The sequence below is a fragment of the Urocampus carinirostris genome, chromosome 1 (assembly GCF_059441175.1).
Source record: "Urocampus carinirostris isolate Australia breed hairy pipefish chromosome 1, RoL_Ucar_1.0, whole genome shotgun sequence".
NCBI classification, from domain to species: domain Eukaryota; kingdom Metazoa; phylum Chordata; class Actinopteri; order Syngnathiformes; family Syngnathidae; genus Urocampus; species Urocampus carinirostris.
Genome location: NC_142349.1, coordinates 47,115,077 through 47,134,924, shown reverse-complemented (window position 1 = coordinate 47,134,924; position 19,848 = coordinate 47,115,077). Strand labels below are relative to the sequence as shown.

General features: G+C 38.2%; 1 protein-coding gene across 1 annotated transcript in view; it reads right to left on the bottom strand.

The window, feature by feature from the left end:
• LOC148374935 (protein sidekick-2-like) overlaps positions 1-19,848 on the bottom strand; it is a 211,999-nt gene that overhangs the window by 87,345 nt on the left and 104,806 nt on the right. Inside the window, exon 2 of the mRNA XM_088342656.1 lies at positions 3,755-3,917. Within this exon, the coding sequence (XP_088198782.1) occupies positions 3,755-3,917 (163 nt within the window). The remainder of the gene's footprint in view (positions 1-3,754; positions 3,918-19,848) is intronic.

Sequence of the window (19,848 nt, the reverse complement as noted above, 5' to 3'; positions counted from 1 at the left end):
TATACCGGATGGTACCCATCATTGACAAATTTAAGTTTTTCCGTACAGATTTTCTCGTACGTCGTACACGTCTTAAAATGCATAACAAACGTACTTTGTACGGCAAAAACGTACAGGTTGACAGGTATGTTTCTCCCACATTCCAAAAACATGCATGTAAGGTTAATTGGCCGGTTCAAATTGTCCCGAGGTATCAGAGAGCAAGTGAGTTGTCTGTCTCTGTGTACCCTGCGACTGGCTGGCAACCAGTTCATGATGACCTCTGCCCACTGCCCAAAGACAGCTGGGATGGGCTCCAGCACCCTGCGACCCTACCGAGGATAAGGGGTGCAGATAATGGATGAATGTTACTGTTACTCCGCTGACCATCGGAGGAAATTGAAAATTCCGAGTAATGGCATGTTTTTTTTTCAAAGATGAAATCGGGCAATTTCCCGCTGCATATTTGAGTGCACCGGCATACTGGTTGAAAGCCATTGCACAGAGATGCACAATATAGGAAATGGCACACAAGACACATATCATTATTTCTTAATATTTTTATGAAATGGCCGCTTGCAATAAACAGAGAGCTTCATAAAATTGTAGAAACAATTTATTTTCATATTTTTATAAAACAACAATCATTGGTATATTTTCCGATGATATTTTCTATGTTTCCTTAAGCGACATCAAGATAATAGATTAAATAGTTAAGCCATGATGTATGTTCAGTGGCATTTGCAGCAAGGCCTTGTTAGCATGCAGCGAAGGTTCTTTTACTTTTCTTTTTCCATTTGTTTATGGAAGAATAATTCATCCTCTTAAGCATAGGCTGACACAAGCAATATAAAACAAAGAGCATGAATGTGTCCAGCACAATTCAATGGTCTGTGAAACAGTGTCTTACTGCTGACGGAGCAGGAAGGCACACGCTCACGCGAAGATTTGTGATTTACCCAAAAAGTAAAAAACAAGAATGGAAAAAAAAAAAGATTCGTATTCCTTGTTGTGGCGGGAGTAAAAAAAATCTCGTGTATAAAGGATGTGACGGGAACCTTTTTAGCTGTATAATTCACTAGTTGCAATTTATAATCTGCACAATAAGATTTTGTTTTCTGGTCCATTTTGTTTAGCTCTTCTCAGTTGTTTTTAAAAAGTTTCTGTGGTTGTGAAAATAACATGTCAAATTATGTACCAGTAATAAAAATGTAAAAATACACTGATGTTGTGAATAATTTCACATATAAGTCTCAACGTAGTATAAGTCGCCCCTCAGGCCAAACTATGAAATATAGTCTGTCAAATATCTTTCTCTGTCCCACTCTTTGTCTATCTCTATGTCTTTGTCTGTCCCTCTCTTTGTCTTCTTCTATGTCTTTGTCTGTCTGTCTGTATTTTCTCTCTCTCTCTCTCTCTCTCTCTCTCTCTCTCTCTCTCTCTCTCTCTCTCTCTCTCTCTCTCTCTCTCTCTCCAGAGCTAACATGAGTTTGACACTCCTCCCATATATGAATGTTAAAAGTACAACATACACATTGATTTGTTTAGTCCTTAATCGCAAGTCTCAAAGCGCGTCACAGACCACCATTACAGCATCCCCTGATCTGAAACCAACATGAGTGCAAGGAAAACATCAGCATGACAAAAGTTACAAAAACCTGGAGAAGGGGTCCAATGAAATAATTTTACCATCAAAAACTACAAGTTTGTTTTTAATTTGATTATTAAATGCATGTTTTTATTTTATATCCTTCTCTCTCTCTCGATATACAGTAATCCATCAATTTTTGCAGGACTTAAAAGGATGATAGGCAGGTAACCTTTATTTTGTTTACAATTACAGTATTACGCAATCAAATATTCTATTATAAAACGCATTATAGCGAGGGCATACTCTATGTAAAATCTCATCTCATCTCATCAGCTGTACTGCTTGTCCTTATTAGGGTCGCGGGGGGGCTGGAGCCCATCCCAGCCATCTCCGGGCAGTGGGCAGGGAACACCCTGAACTGGTTGCCAGCCAATCGCAGGGCACACGAGGACAGACAACTCACTCGCTCATTCACACCTATGGACAATTTGGACCGGCCAATTCACCTGAAATGCATGTTTTTGGGATGTGGGAGGAAACCGGAGTGCCCGGAGGAAACCCACGCAAGCACGGGGAGAACATACAAACTTCGCACAGGAAGTCTGGAGCTGGATTTGAACCCACGCAGGAAGTTCCCATGACTTGAACTGTGCCGCACATGCGCTAACCACTGCACCGCCTTGCTGCCCTCTATGTAAAATGATTTCAGAAATATGTTTTCTCAACTGGACTACTGGACTAGGAAAACATAGATTAATGTTTTTAAAGTTTGGGCAACACTACAAGTTGTCCGAAAACTATGAATGCATACATTTTAAAGCGACACTCTTTATTTTTTCACCACTCGATATCGCTGCATTGTGTAATACAACGGAAACTAGTTCTATAAAGCACTGGAAATAATACAGTCTGTGGGGACTCAAAGTGACTCAGCCTTTCATAGGGTTTTTTGTTTTTAGGGGTAGATTCTTGAAAGCAAGGTGAGCCACAAATGCTTCCACTTATTTTAAAAAATAAACATTTGAAGGTTAATCCAGCTCCAGACTTTCTGTGCGGAGTTTGTATGTTCTCCCCGTGCTTGCGTGGGTTTCCTCCGGGCACTCCGGTTTCCTCCCACATTCCAAAGACATGCATTTCAGGTGAATTGGCCGGTCCAAATTGTCCCTAGGTGTGAATGAGCGAATGAGTTGTCTGTCCCTGTGTACCCTGCGATTGGCTGGCAACCAGTTGAGGGTGTCCCCTGCCCACTGCCCGATGATTGCTGGGATGGGCTCCAGCCCCCCCGCGACCCTACTGAGGATAAGCGGTACGGCTAATGAGATGAGATGAGATGAGGTTAATCTATTTGTAATTATTATTCAAATCAATATTTTTTTAATTAATTAGGTTTTATTTTACCTAAAAGAGGACCAAAATATTCCATAGTGTTACCTTGAAACGCATTTCCTCGAAAGACACCCATGTTTGTGGGAAAACCGGCAACAAGTTTCTTTAATCAAACCACTTATTAATTCCATACCAATACAATTTTTCCTGGAAAAACGTAACATGCACCTTTTTTTCTTACTTGATTTTCACCCTCCAGCTAATTGCATGCCTGTCAACGTAAGCCAATTGCTTCCCTTAATAATATTGCAATTGTCCTTATTAAGCAATAATTAACTTTTTAAACACAACGCAGCACCTATTTACTCACAACAAGACAGATTATGTAGAACAAAAATATAAAATAAACACAGAAATAACAAAGATACTTTGTGTAAACAAGTTAATTTTATTTACTTTTATTCATTTTTGATTTCATGTATTTCTATTTAGATGCTTGTTCCGGGATAACAATTGCTCCTGTACTGCAACAATTTTTGCAATCTACAATGACGTTGTCATCTGCTAGCAGAGACCGAGACGATCTGGATTGGAGCCAGAATGAGCAAGACCAAATCGGTCTAACAAAAAACAAATGTGTTTTTTAATGTTTTCACTAGAAAAGATTGTTCTTGTATGAAATGGTTGTAAAGGATACACAATTTGAAATGATCCAGAAAGTATAAAATACGGTGGAAACGTATAAACTGATAGGTACGGAATTGATGATTTATAAATCAACATTCCACAAACAGGTGCTATGACAAAAAGCAAATAGAAAAGACAAAAAAAATGTACATTGAATGTAGCTGTTCGCACCTGTATTCCAAGGAAAAGCGTGTGAGCTCTGTGCCGTTGTAAATCCACTTGAACTCTAGAGGCCAACTGCCCTCCGCCATGCAGGTGAGGACCAGACGGTTTCCCTCCAGATGAACCTGGATTTGCGGCGGCTCCATCTTAAAATAAGGCGGCACGTCATCTACTGGAAAAACACAGTGGATGAGGGGTTAGAACACGGCTGCTCATATTGGTCCCCTAACAAAATTGCGACAATTCTCTGGAAATGAGGTCGCCGAGTGAGCGATTTCTATTTATTTTTCCTGCTCCGTCTGCAGCACTGATTGAGACCTTGAGGGTCAGCAGATGAGCGGCCTGCAAAAAGGCGCCAGTAATAAACTGTGACTGCGAAACGAGAAGGGAAAAAAAAAAGTGTCTCATTTTTTTTTATTTCTAATGGATATGTTCAGGCCAAAGAGGCAGCTAGGGGCAATTTGCACACAGCAGAGAAAAGTGTAAATGAAGCACACACGGACAGGCACGTACGCACGAGAGATTTGGCGAGAGGAACCGTAAAACCGGTGGAAATAATGAAAACGTCAAATGGCACTCAGTAGAGCGCAAGACCATCGCCAAGGCCCAGCAATTCTAATTTGGATTAACTCCAAATTCTAGTCTTTTTGACACCCAGCTCTGCATGTGCATTCATTTTGCCATGATACCATAAAAAAATGACCAACACAACCCCTGTCAAAACGTTTCTTAACTCATCCAGTGCCAAAGATGTTTTTCACATTCTTTAATTCTAGTTCACAAAAAAAATGCCAGAAGAAAAAAATATGTGCCTTTTTAAGTAAAACATATTACATTGAATAAATTATGTGCAAAAAAATATCTCATTCAGTTCCATCACGTAAATTTTTTTTGTTTAGTTTTTTTGTTACCTTAAAAAAAAGATCTTACCCCCTTGTCGGAAAATGTCGCTTTTTTTTGACAAGTATACAATAATTTTACTTCAATTAATAGTTGAATTGTAAATCCATCCATCCATCCATTATCTGCACCGCTTATCCTCAGTGGAGCCCATCCCAGCCGTCTTTGGGCAGTGGGCAGCGAACACCCTGAACTGGTTGCCAGCCAGTCGCAGGGCTCATATAGACAGACAACTCACTTGCTCATTCACACCTAGGGACAATTTGGACCAGCCAATTAACCTGACATGAATGTATTTGGGATGTGGGAGCAAACCGCAGTGCCAGGAGGAAACCCATAGAAGCACAGGGAGAACATGCAATTTCCACACAGGAAGGTTTGATCTCATGACCTCAGAACTGTGTCGCACACGAGCTAACCACTGTGCCGCCGTGCCGCCCTCAATAAATCAATAAACTCAATAAATTTAACATCAACAACATAGAATCCTTTGAAAAACTTGCTTATTAACTAATCAAATGACATGCGCTAACCACTGCTCCGCCGTGGTACCCTAAATTGTGCATCATAATAAAAAAGTGACCACATTAATCTTACTCCATTGTCAGAACATGTCACTTATTTTAGTTATTTGATGATCTTTTTATTAAAATTAGATCAAAAATCATATGATTTAGTTTTTTTCAGATTTTATGATAATTGTACGAAAATTTCCAACAAAATTAGACTGTAGTAGCAAAAAAATTATGATAATCTTTCCCCATTGTCATATAATGTTGCTTTTTTTCTCTTTTTCTACCTTAGGGAAATTTTTAAATAAATGCATGACTAATGTATAGTCTTTTTTTCCCCTATGTACTCCTTTAAGAGGAAATGTCACTTTTTAAAATTTTACGATAATTTATAACTCTACCTAAAATAACATTGCATCTCTCTTCAAGCATAAATGTATGTGATTTTGCATTTTTACTTGTTTGATTTTTTTTTTATCTTCGTGGAACAATAGATGTCGCTGTTTTTTGTTGTTTTTTTGAAGACATACATTTGCTCATTTACCATTTTGTTGTGGTCAAAATGTTTTCTTAAGATGAAAAAAAATATTCTTTGCTTATTTTGCATCTCAATTTAAATCAAAATTTTAACTAAATTGTACATTAATAGGCACTTTTGTATATTATTTCATTAAATTAAATGTTTTGTTGGTGGAAAAAAACGAAAATGACATAAAAGTCATTTTATGACCCAAATAGGTAAGGGTAGAGTGTGTCGCTTGAGGTGTACTAAAGAGTTGAAAGTAGAAAATTTTCCCTTTTAAGTAGTTATCTGCTTTTATCTTACCATACTTTCAGCAGAGCTGTTCAGGGCGAAACAAATTGGGTAGGAGGAATGGGGGCACAACGGGGAGTGAATAGTAACTTTCTGCTCGTCCCGGTATTTTTTTGGGTTATTTGTTAGTGTAACACGAAAATGGTGAAAGGAAGAAAAGGCTTGTTCTAAGTACAGTCCAAACACCAACTTAAACGCCAAAGAATATGAAAATAAAAAGGGTTTATTCAAACGCTTCTAATGAATGCACGCGCAACATACGTAGCTTGACAGATGCTGCAATGATTACACAAGCCAAGAGATGGTGACAGGGTGTACAAAAGATCCAAATGTTGTGCAGCTTCTTGAAAATACTATCTGGATAAAACAATTCATCCATAATGCACCAATTATCTACCTTAGTGGTCCCCAACCAGTGGGCCACAGACGGGTACCTTTGGGTTGGGAGGCACAAAAAAAAGAAAGGTTCAAGGTTTTTTTCTTATTTTTCTTTTACTAACACTTCTACTGTCACACCGGACATAAACTGGGTGTTTGAGGCGGTGCGTTTCAATTAAAATCAGTGTGTTTCGCACCAGCGGCTGCAGTTGCCTCTTGTGCGATGCAAATGTTACGTTGGAAGCAAGGACAATAAAGCGAGGGATGAATTTACATTAACAGCATTTCTGCTCTTAAAGCCAATCACTGTGAAGAATGGTCAACTGCAGCACACTACCCACTAAGTCATGTTACAGAATTATGCTGAACATGTCTTCTATATAAACTAGTGACCAATGAAAGACCGTTGGCAAAGAAAATCAGTTCCATAATACTTTGAATCCTTTTCTTGGTGACACGGCAAACACACAACATTAACATGTTTTTTTTGAGGGTTGATTTATTTGGTGAGTTTGTGATATATATATATATATATATATATATATATATATATATATATATATATATATATATATATATATATATATATATATATATACTGGACTGTCTCAGAAAATTAGAATATTGTGATAAAGTTCTTTATTTTCTGTAATGCAATTAAAAAAACAAAAATGTCATACATTCTGGATTCATTACACATCAACTGAACTATTTCAAGCCTTTTATTATTTTAATATTGCTGAATTTGGCTTACAGCTTAAGAAAACTCAAAAATCCTATCTCAAAATATTAGAATATCATGAAAAAGTATACAAGTAGGCTATTCAACTAATCACCTGAATCATCTAATTAACTCGAAACACCTTGCGAGGGTTTCCTGAGCCTTAAAAACACTCAGCTTGGTTCAGTAAACTAAACCACAAGTATGGGGAAGACTGCTGATCTGACTGCTGTCCAGAGGACCATCATTGATACCCTCCATCAGGAGGGTAAGACACAAAAAGAAATTTCTCAAAGAGCAGGCTGTTCACAGAGTGCAGTTTCAAAGCATATCCACAAAAAATGTGGCCGGAAACGCTGCACAACCAAGAGAGATGACCGCAGCCTTAACAAAATTGTGAAGAAGAGCCGCTTCCAGATTTTGAGGGAGCTTCAAAGACAGTGGGCTGAAGCTGGAGTCCAGGTATCAAAAGCCACAGTTCACAGACGTGTCCGGGAAATGGGCTACAATAGCCGTATTCCAATGGTCAAGCCACTTCTGAACTCAAGACAACGGAAGAAGCGTCTGACTTGGGCTATGGAGAAGAAGCACTGGACAGTTGCAGAGTGGTCCAAAGTCCTCTTTTCAGACGAAAGCAAGTTTTGCATTTCATTTGGAAGTCAAGGCGCCAGAGTCTGGAGAAAGGCTGGAGAAGAGCAAAATCCAAGTTGCTTGAAATCCAGTGTGAAGTTCCCACAGTCAGCAATGGTTTGGGGAGCCATGTCAGCTGCTGGTGTTGGTCCACTGTGTTTCATCAAGTCCAGAGTAAATGCAACTGTGTACCAAGAGATTTTAGAGCACTACATGCTTCCATCTGCTGAAAAGCTCTATGGAGATGAGTATTTCATTTTCCAGCATGATCTGGCACCTGCCCACAGTGCCAAAACCACCAGTAACTGGTGCACTGACCATGGCATCACTGTCCTTGATTGGCCTGCTAATTCCCCTGACCTGAACCCCATCGAGAATTTGTGGGGTATAGTTAAGAAGAAGATGAAAGACACCAGACCTACAAATGCAAATGAGCTGAAGGCCGCTATCGAAGCATCCTGGGCATCAAAAACACCTCAGCAATGCCACAGGCTGATTGCCTCCATGCCACGCCGGATTGATGCAGTAATCCGTGCAAAATGATTCCCAACCAAGTACTGAGTGCATCAATGGACATTTTCAAATGTTTGATTTAGTTTTGCTGTTATAAAATTATCTTTTTTACTTGGTCTGAGGAAGTATTCTAATATTTTGAGATAGGATTTTTGAGTTTTTTTCAGCTGTAAGCCAAAATCAGCAATATTCAAATAATAAAAGGCTTGAAATAGTTCAGTTGATGTGTAATGAATCCAGAATGTATGACATATTAGTTTTTTTAATTGCATTACAGAAAATAAAGAACTTTATCACAATATTCTAATTTTCTGAGACAGTCCAGTATATATATATATATATATATATATATATATATATATATATATATATATATATATATATATATATATTTTTTTTTTTTTTTTTTTTTTTTTCTAATGTCAGACACCAGCAAAAGAGATTGCATAGGATGGCAGTTTGTTATTTTGACTATGTTTGCGCACCGTTGTTGGCTGTTTTGACTATTATGAAATGTTTACTTTAATGTCACTATCTGCCTATAAAATATGCTGTTCTTTGATAACCACACCATTTAGGGTGGATCTGCTTTTGTAACATGGGAGATTTCATGAAAATAAATGTCTCAGGGACGGGTTATTAGAACAGTTCGGAATCTTTTATCTGTGGTCTGCGCTCTCCCCCTTGTTATGCTTGCAAGTTTAAATCCATTAATGACTTCTGTCCTTATTGGGAGTTTCTGCTAAACTTTAAATTTCACAGTTTGTATTCTTGAGTACTTAATATGTGGTTAGAAGACAATTTGCATTAACGTAACCATAGGGACCAGGGTGTGTTGCAGTGAGTTTGCTAAGAGTTGCTCATGTATTGTGATGTTATTGCGATGTTACGACACCTATTTTGCACATGACTACACAGGGGACGTATGCTTATCGTGATTATTGTCTCTATAGTTTATGTCTTTGTTGTTGTTATAAAGATACTAATTATTATTGTTATTAATATTATTTTTAATAATTTGTACAAAGCAAAAAAGTTGAATGACAACCAATGATATACATAACTCGCTGTTTTCTTTTAATTCTAGTGTGCCTGCCGATTACAACCTCTATTGCACGAAACAAATTACGACATCTGTTGCAGTGAGCATATAAATTGTCTTTTTTTTCTTCTTTACGTTGTTGATTTCCTGTTAATGTCCGCATATTTTTGGCGTTTTTTTTTTTTTTGTACTTCCGTATACCAGGTTTTGCAGGTGCCACACGTCACGCACCTACATTTCTCCACAGCCACGCTTCCAGAGATTCTTCGGGTTTGAAAAAATCCCTGCAGGGAGGCAGCAGTGGGGGCAGCTACGATCTTTGCCTCCAGCTAGAGTCCTGCTGAGTTTTCGCCTATGACGAGTCTATAGGTGGACACAATTTTTCACGCCACATTTCTTGTGGTGTAAATGTCCGACTTGCATCTGTTCTTTGATTAGAAAGGCCCAACTTAAATGTGGTGACTAAATGTCTTAAACATTTTCAGGCAAATTATTGAATATTATTGAACTAGCTATATAGCTATATAGCTAAATAGCTAGCTAGCTAAATAGCTAGTTAGCTAGTTAGCTAGATAGCTAGATAGATAGATAGATAGATAGATAGATAGATAGATAGAGAGAGAGAGAGAGAGAGAGAGAGAGAGAGAGAGAGAGAGAGAGAGAGAGAGAGAGAGAGAGAGAGAGAGAGAGAGAGAGAGAGAGAGAGAGAGATATCGTGATAGATCGTGATAGATTGTGAATTTCCCCACAGGGATGAATAAAGTATCTATATATCTATCCATCTAGATCGATAGAGAAATGACAGTAATATCGCTGAGTTAACATTAAATATAATGTTGTAGAAAGAGAAGGTAAACATTTCATTTATGTTTATGTAATGGAAGAAAACAGGGAAATTTGTTAATGAGGCGGAATAATAAATGGCAATGCAACCTGCCAATTACTTACAATTTTAACGAAAGCCTTGCGACTCAATTCTCATCTAAAACCAAAACCAGTCAGATTATCAAAGGTATATACATAATGTTTTTCACAAAGCATAATTTTAGGTTTGTATAGCTGTCTTTATTTTTGTTTTCATTATCAGCTCCATAAAGCAACAGTTCATTTAGTTTATTTATCAAGATTTGCTGGATGAAGGATATTTATGCAAACTTGAGGTCATTTAAGCCATAAAAGATCAATAGTGAATTGAAAACGTGATTTTCTAAACGAGCAGGAGCGATATGTTCTTTAAGACCCTCTTGCACATTACTCAATATGATAATTTATTTATTTATTTTCAGAAAGGCAGTCATGGATTTTATCAAACTTTAATTTGATGTGCAAGAAATTCAGCATTTGAATCAATTTCAGGGAAATCTCATATATTTTGCATTATTTAGAATCCCGATTTATCCCCCCATTCCTCCCTACACCATCCTGGTAATGTTTAAAGGGAAAGGAAAATTCTGTCTTTTCAGAACCCAATGTTGGCAGATATAATCATATAGATACAGTAAGTGATTGTGAAAGGTATAACGCAAGATAAAAAGGAAAATGTATTACTCATGGAATAGTTTGATAAGTGTAAGTTATTTGAAAGCTCACTAACATCTTCTTAGCTAAATGTATGGACTGACTACTTTTATAACGGTTTGGCGTCCGCCGGCATGAGGAAAACAAAATGCAGGACACTGAAAATGTGTAAAGGATTAGAATGGTAAGACCTAACCTGTGAAAAAACAAAGTTTCCCATTCTTAAAACCATTCTCTCTGACAGGATGATATATGCTTTCTGCGCGCCGTTATTTATCTTTATAGTTCCCTAATGCACCCACATTATATGGGCTCACTCCCACACATGCACACACACACAGCCTTTAAGGTGAAGACAAAGCGCTTTCATTTCACTTGATGAAAAAGGCTTGATCAGACATATTGATCCGTCTGCTTTGCCAGCCACAGGCGACACCACACTCCTGTGTTTTAGAGGATCTGTGTGTTTGCTAATTATACTCTGTGCAAATAGTGCACCACTAAGTCCTGTGGCATGCCAACTTGCAGGCACACATGGGCCAGCTCCTTGCTGATTGCTGGAAAGGTTATCCTGCTCCGTCACCACAAATAAGTTAGCAACTTAAGATTTATGGCAGTGAAAGCAGAGGACGGTGTGGCGGAATTGCGGGTTTGCGAGGGCAGCCTCGCTGAGCCAGAACATGGGAAGGGAAAATTGAACCTGATTGCAACTGTAAATAAAAATGAATGTGCACCTCTGTGTGTCACACTGGCAGTCAATCTTGCGCACAAATGGCCTCAAAAATTCCGCCACGGGAAACTGCTTTCAGTCCCCATTTGTGTCCAGCACCAACACACAGCTCACAAAACATGCACCTTACACAAAAGTAGCTTTCAGACCACAATCAGAGTTGGAACAGTGCTCCCAGGAGGTCTTATTCTAACTTGCCGAAGTGACACTGCTGCCCTGTTCCAAGTTGACACCAACTTAGTCCATTAAAAAAATTAGATGCATGAAAGACATTTGGTTTTAATGGCAAGAACCGCACGTGGTGAGTGGTGAATGGGAACTTCTGATACCCTGCTGCAAGCTGGGAAATTTCTGGGTTCACCTTGACTTTTCAACTGGAAGCATGTGAATAGGCAGTGAAAAATCTTTAAAAGCTACTTACAAAAAGCTAAATGCATACTTTTGTATATTTAACTTTGGGGATCCCTAAATTGGTTTACCAGTTCTATCTTCCCATGCTACCTTTATTTTATTTGAGATATACAAGAAATGTATACGATAATGAGCGGCACGGCAGCTGAGCGGTTAACAAGTTAACCCCGCTGTGCGGAGGTCCAGGGTTCAATTCCAGCTACCGGACTTCCTGTGCAAAGTTTGTTCTCCATGTTTCCTCCAGGCACTACACTAACCTCTGCTTTGACTCAATGATAGGCAGGACAAGCTTGTCGCATTCACATGAGAAAGAGTTCTTCATACTCAATAGCCAAACAATAAAGTCGGATCGTGAAACAAAAAGAAGGACTTAAAAGTCTCCCATTGTATTGAAACCAAATCAAACATAAATGCTATTCTGGTGCATTCTGGTAGATTAAGGTGACTGCAAATGTGTGAATATATCCAAAATGATTATCATTACAGAAAAAAAAAAAAATCGTATTTTTTTTTCATCCTTTGTTTTTTTATTTTTCTAATCCATCCACCACTTTCGCAACAGACCATAACCCCCTGTTCCCAAATCCTCAGTTTATTTTTAGAATAGTAGAGTGCAGATTACCATGTAGATGCTGTGTCTTGATTATTGAGACTTTCTAATAAAATGTGTTTTTGTGTTGTATTGTGTTGTATAAATCAATGTCTACTTTGCAGAATGTTGTGATGTTATTTTACAAAAGAACTCTGATTGCAACTTGTTTTGAAATTAACATTTATGAAAAAAAAAGAAAGTCAAAACGAGCCTCAACGATCTCAAGCAATGAAGTGGTAAATGTGTTGATATTCGGGAAACAGACTCTGGCATTATTCTCATTTCACAAATGTCATCAAATCATCAACTATCACACAGTAAAATAAAATGTGCTGAAGAATATGCCTTTGACTGGAGAGCGAGTACAGCGGTTTTGTTTAATTTTAACTCAAAAAAGGACTTCTTACTTCCTGGTGAGAATCATCTTCGACCAAGTAACTTTTTTTTATAAGCAAAGCCATAGCCTTTGGTTTATAAAAATGCATCACTTCTGGAGTTGAATGAGAAAGTACACTTCTCACACATGAATTTTATGTTGATATCATGAGTCAAAACAATTGATATAACAGTTATTTAACCCACCTCCCACAAGCCTTGACTCGAAACAATTGACAAAACATTTCTTAGGGAACCTGCCTCTTATACGTCTTGGCAAAATAAGATCAAAACTCCAAAGATATGTGTCCTTTAATTTGCCAAAGTGTGAGCTTATTCCCTCAATTTTTAGTCCAGGTCCAAGAGCACTAGTTTAGGACGTATAATGCTGGACAAATACAGCTGGGACTCCAAAGACTTGGACTCAATATCAGGAAACAGCAAACACTCCATTTCTGGTTCAGCGACTCAATTCCTCCCTGTGCTCTACACAGACATCTGTTGACCTCCCGAGCACACAGCCCAGAAGTAGTTCGTTGCACATCAGCGCATAACCTTCTTCTTTTTGCAGAACCAGTCAGGAAATGAGGCTTTGGTGGACATTGTGAATCGTACAAATTACTCCATGTGCTGAACAATGGAAGTCCCAAACACCCTCTTTGATTCTCAGCCTAATGAGCAGGTCGTGGCAAAAAGTGGCTCAGTCTGTCAAATATGTCATTTGCAGTTTATGCTTGTGCTACACTCAGGAAGGAGAGATCAGATAACACTGCATCACCTGCCAGCGGCTATCGAGTCTCTCGAATAAATACCTCCAACCCTTACCAGGATATGCACCTTGAGGAAGCGAGATACATGAGCCAAATGGAGGGTGTACATTTGCAATGTCAGTTTGGATTGATGGCAGTGGGAATATTTTACCTTAACTCGTGCCTCTTTGCTTATCCTGGTGAACATTTAGACACGCTTATACGTACGTTTATTTGGAATTCTGAAAATGGCATGACTGAGGGATAGTCAATTTTGAATGAAAATTGATGAACACTATTTTCAAAATTAGCTTACTTATATGCTTTATTTCCACTTGCTCTCCACCTAGATGAAGCACTCATTTTTCCTAAGTGCACATTTTACTCTCAGGTAAAATACTAGCAGTAAGTACAGAATACTCTTACATTCTCTTCCTTGTTAAATGTCATTGTAAAATAGTCAAGTCAAGTAGGAATACATAAACAATCAATCATTAAGTGGATACAATGTCTTGCTGAGTTTTTCTTGGCCTGGGAGCAATATTTCACCCCACCACCAATTTCCTCAAAGTGCCGCTTTTAAATGTAGATCGTTTATGCCAGTTTGTGTGACTGACAGGCACACTTTTAGCACCTCTCATTAGAAGAGAGAGCCTCCTTATCAGAGTCTCAATATGAAAGAGGCAAATGGAAAATGCAGTGCAGTGTGGACTTTTTTTTCATCAATATCTACTTTGGTAAAAGCAACTAGACACATAAAAAGAGTTCACCCTACAGAAAGTAACGAGCTGCAACTAAAAAAGTAAACATGTTACTGTCACCTTAACAAAAACCTGTCGATCGGTTGTTACTATGGCAACAGAGTCAAAAGTCTTACATTGCTGAATTTTTGGTTTGACTTGAATTTTCTCTGTAGCAGTTGTTGTAGTAGAAGAATTTTATTTCTATACTTTCAAAGGTTTTTAGATCGTATTTTCCACACTATTTCCACTGCCTTACTTTATTTTCAAAATATAGTGCAATAAAAGATACAGTTGACATGTTGACATTGTTATATTTGCTTATTTTATATTGCTGTTTTTTTAACTTGACTCATTTTTCCTGAAACTGTTGTGTTACAATAACTTCTATTTATTTTTTATATTGCAAAATTGCTAAATATTTTGGGAATAATTTTACCAGTCTGTTTATTAGTAAACAGAAATAATGTGTCGAAACAAACTGATTACAAGAAGAAACGTCAACCAAACCATAAATGTCTAAGGCGGATTCCTATTTATCTGTTGGCATTATCGTGTGTTTTGGAGTAAATGTTTTACACGGTTGGGATCTATGGATTGTCCTTGATGTAACGAAGCCATTTTCGTGGACATTCAAAGAAATTGAAGACGGACCAGGGGATGTACTGGAGTTACACCGGCTTTATAGTTTTTGGGTATCTTGTTTCAAGCTGATCGTGAGATTTTTCATATGACTATACCTTGAATCCCAAGAGCTTAAGCATTTCAATATGTGACAAGACATATCTCAGTGATGTATTTGTTTATCGAGTCCAGCAGCCCATCAGCCGGCTGGCCGAATGTTAAGGGTATATGATTAAAAAGTATTTCTGTGTACTGTTTTTCTTTGTAATGTATAATGCTTCAATGTGCGCACATGCCACTCATAGTCTGGTGCTTCTTATGTATGTACAATTTTTTTTTAATTTAAAAATGTACTGGGTGCGCCTTACAATCAGGTGCACCCTATGGTCCGAATTTTTTTGGTATTTACTTAGATCGGATCGAAATATCCATTATCGCCCACCCCTATAATGCAGGACTCCAAGTAGATTTGATGTCTTCTGACCTTCATTCTCCTCATACTTTATTTTAACCGCTTCAGAGAATTGCTGGTCGGCACGCCATCGTTATCTAGGTGCACATGCAAATCTCAGTGTCTGTTTTTGACCATACGGTGGGTGGGGCAGGTATTTGTGGGTCGTGTTATCCATATCTCGCTGCTTGTTTTACGTCATGTCTGCAAATTTATGTTCGAAATGACATACTGATGAGTTCACACCACTGACCTATTTCCATTTCGACATGAAACGAGGTTAGACTGTGTCACCACAAAGACGGCATTGTCTGCGAACAAGACAGGCTGAGGGAAACGAAATGGATGAACTGTCACTTCCTTCATTCCGGTGATGAATGGGCGGACAACAGCTCAGTTGGCAGGTGCATGATGACCACTTCAGGCTTGGAAACGCACAGAAAAGCTCAACGAGTTGGCGGGAATTCCCGACGCGACTGATGAAGCAAACGGTTGCGGTTGAGCAGATCGTAAGCAGGACGGGACGCTTCCATAGCCTGAGCTTAGAGCCGGCCAGGAGAACTCCAACGAGGCGTATTTGGTGTGAAGAATGGAAATCAGTACTGCACAGGCCTCCGCAAAGGCATAACAATGCTAATTTGGACCCTCTTGAATATGCCTGAAGTTGGCATTAAAATTCATGAATGGGAAGTGGAAGGAAGAAAATGTCCCCCAATGTGGCCGTTCGCAAAATGCAAACAGGACTTGTGGCATTTTTTTTTCAAAAACGCCTTTCTTATTGCCACTCTTCAACAAAGAACAGATTTCTGAAGTGTGTGACTAAAAGTAATCCTGTGTGCACATTTTTCCCCCAGGACCGTGAATCTTCACGGCTATCCAAAGTTTCCACAGGACTCTTGCATGCTTCTGTGATGAGTGTCCTTGCCCAGTCAGTCAGTTAAGTTTGCACTCTTTTCTTAGAAGGTTTGTATTTGTGGAGTACAATTGTTCCATTTTCACATGGTGGGAGATAGACACGTAGGGATTAGATAGATAGATAGATAGATAGATAGATAGATAGATACTTTGTTCATCCCCGAAGGGAAATTCACATTTCCAATAGCAAATTTTCGGATTTTATAAATGTATTTTTATATAGTAATCTCTTGCTGAATTGCGGTCTACTTTTTGCATTTCGATTCTTTGCATATTTTCATCGTGCATTGTGTTCTACAGCAGAAAACACACAGCGAACGCTATCACAAGGGCATTTGGCAGAAGGCTGCATGTGTGTGTTGGTTGGGGGTGACTGCGTGATAATCTTGTGTATGCTGTCAATCAAACAGCTTGGCAGGCACACAAGTCAAAACTGTGAAGCACGGTGAGAGATAATATTTTAGTAGCTCGGTACAATGAAAAGAAATTTGTCAATCAAATCGGGTCCTCTGTGGATTGCTATCGGTTCCAGGAGGAGAATGAGGCAACACTAGGAGAGGAAGCAATATCGGGCATGCAGGTCCAGCAAACTGCTAAGCTACGTAATAACTCTCACAAGCCAACCTTGTCAAGCCTGTATCTCACAACGCCTACCCATAAAATGAATAACCTGTGACTACAACGTGTGGGAGACCACTAAATTTGTGACTCTTGTATTCGAAAACACCACAAAGACTTGGTTCCATTCAAGGATCCCTGATGCTAGCATGCAGCTGTCTGGTCCTTATTTATCGTGATAACCAAGGGATCACTGTACTACCAAAAACAAATGTTGCTTTGGTGCCACTCTGGTCCCCATTGTCCTTTTGTCTCCCTTTTTTCCTCCTAGTCCGGTCCCTCTCTCAACTATTTTCACCCAGTGTGGCCCGCAACTCAAAAAGTTTGCCCACCCCTAAGGAAGATAACATACAACATAAAAGCAATAATACAAAAGTACCATCCAAAGGTATCAAAAGAAATAATTAGAATAGAAATAATTAGAATTAACAAGTCATGATAGTCATGGTTGTTGAAGCTGATGTGAAACGGCCATATAACTTTCCACCCATCTTTTGTGAATTCTCCAGATTAAGTTATGAGATTCTGACATTTAATCCTCATATGAAACCATTTTAGGCTGACCTCTAGTTTTTATTATTGGGAGTAGTTTTTGTTTTTTAGCATGCCTTACTTAATCACAGTTTTGCACTTTTGGTTTGTATGTCAGTTTAACCAATGCTTATTTTGTTGCTCCTGTCTTAAATTTGCTGGGAGAGATTTAATCTGTCAACACAATGAAATTCAAATGGGTACATTGAACATTGCTCTGTGATTGACTTTAAAACATCAGTGATTCGTCTTTTAAATACTGTGTTGTAGGTGAAAAGTTCTGTAACACTTTTTTAAAAAGTGGGTTTGCCTTGTGTACACTTTGCTAATCTACTCAGTGTTTTGTGATTACAGGACATCCACTTGGCACAGTTTACTTATCTAGCAGACTAACTGTACTAGTTACACTAGATATTGTGAAAAAAAAGAGTTTTATTCCATAAAATAAGCTGATAACTTTCCTGTGAATATTGTAATGTAAGTCAATTAAATACTTTTCCCTAGATTGTTCTTGTTGTTAAAGGAGACGATTTGCCCTCACTCCGACCAGACTTCATCAATTTGTAAAAAAATATGTATTTAGGGCAGTGTCTAATTATTATTTAACATTGCAATGTTGCCCCCCTGTTCCCAGATTTTTGTTAAACGTTAGCTGGTCTTTGGCTAATATTTACATGCTAACACGAGAGAATTGACTATTTACAGTCCAGCAGATATACTTTGTAAAAATTTTCTTTGTGTGTTAGGTTAGGTCTGTTTTCGCCACTGAGCAAATTGCCTGGGGGTACGTTATATAATTATTTTACTTTGGCGAATATGCGAGTAGGACTCGTTTGTTGCATGCATTTTACTGTGCCAAATCCTCATCCGTTTCTTTCCTTATCCCTTTTTGTTGTCACCTCTTACTGTTATGTCCATTACAAAGTGAAATGACTCCAAAATATGTACTTTACAGTGGTAGAGTGACAACGCTGTGCTGCAGCTACAAGCAATTAGTTTGTCGACATAACCAGCCACTTTATTTTAAGTACTAGAGTAGAATGAGCTTTGTTATCTGCATTTTATATCTCTCAGCAGTTTTCCTGATTTTTTGCACTATGTTGTTCGATGGGAATTTTCTGAAGCTCTTAAATTAAATAAATTTGTTTTGAGAATGTATTATTTATTTTTTTTAGAATCAACAGCTAGTCATTTTCCTGTCAGTTATTTGGCATTTAATAGTATGGATTTTTAACAAGTCGGCAAAAATTTGGAATTTTTGTTTTTTCTATTATTTTTCAAGGGATCGGAATTTATTTCGGTGACGGATATATAGATAGATATAGATGGATGGATATATTTTCTTCTTTACATTGTTGATTTCCTCTAAGTGTCCAGATATTGTGTTTTTGTACTTCCGTATACCAGGTTTTGCAGGTGCCACACGTCACGCACCTACAATTCTCCACAGCCACGCTTCCAGAGATTCTTCGGGTTTGAAAAAAACCCTGCAGGGAGGTAGCAGTGGGAGCAGCTACGATCTTTGCCGCCAGCTAGAGTCCTGCTGAGTCTTCGCCCATGACGAGTCTATAGGTGGGCATAATTTTTCACGCCACAGTTCTTGTGGTTTGAATGTCCGACTTGCATCTGTTCTTTGATTAGAAAAAGCCCAACCGGACAGCTTAAATGTGGTGACTATATTTCTTAAACATTTTCAGGCAAATTATTGAACAAATAAAGGTTCATAGTTGTAAAAAAAAGTATAGACGGACAGGCAGGGCAGGCAGGTAGGTAGGTTGGTAAGCAAGTAGGGAAACTAGATAGATAGATAGATAGATAGATAGATAGATAGATAGATAGATAGATAGATAGATAGATAGATAGATAGATAGATAGATAGATAGATAGATAGATAGATAGATAGATAGATAGATAGATAGATAGATAGATAGATAGATAGATAGATAGATAGATAGATAGATAATTTATTAAAAAAAATAAGAGATATAGAATGACAAAAATACACAATATTACATGTAGAAAGAATAATTCTGCATCTTTTGTATAGTGTTGATTTGGTATTTGGGCTGAATGTTTCCCTTTTGTTTCCCTTTTTTTTCTTCAGCGGTTTGGAACCAAATCTTTCATTTTGGTGCATCTCTCGTCAAAGCCTCTTAGAAATTAATTTATTTTGTTTTTCTGTGAGGGTCAGGAGAAGACCACATTTAAGGAGACTTCCAATCCTAAGATTTTGGACAAGCAAAGAGGCGACTAGCTGCTGATTATGTCAGAAATACAGAAATCAATATCACCACTCTGGGCAAATCCTTCATAGCGAACAGGCTTCAATGGAGTATTCT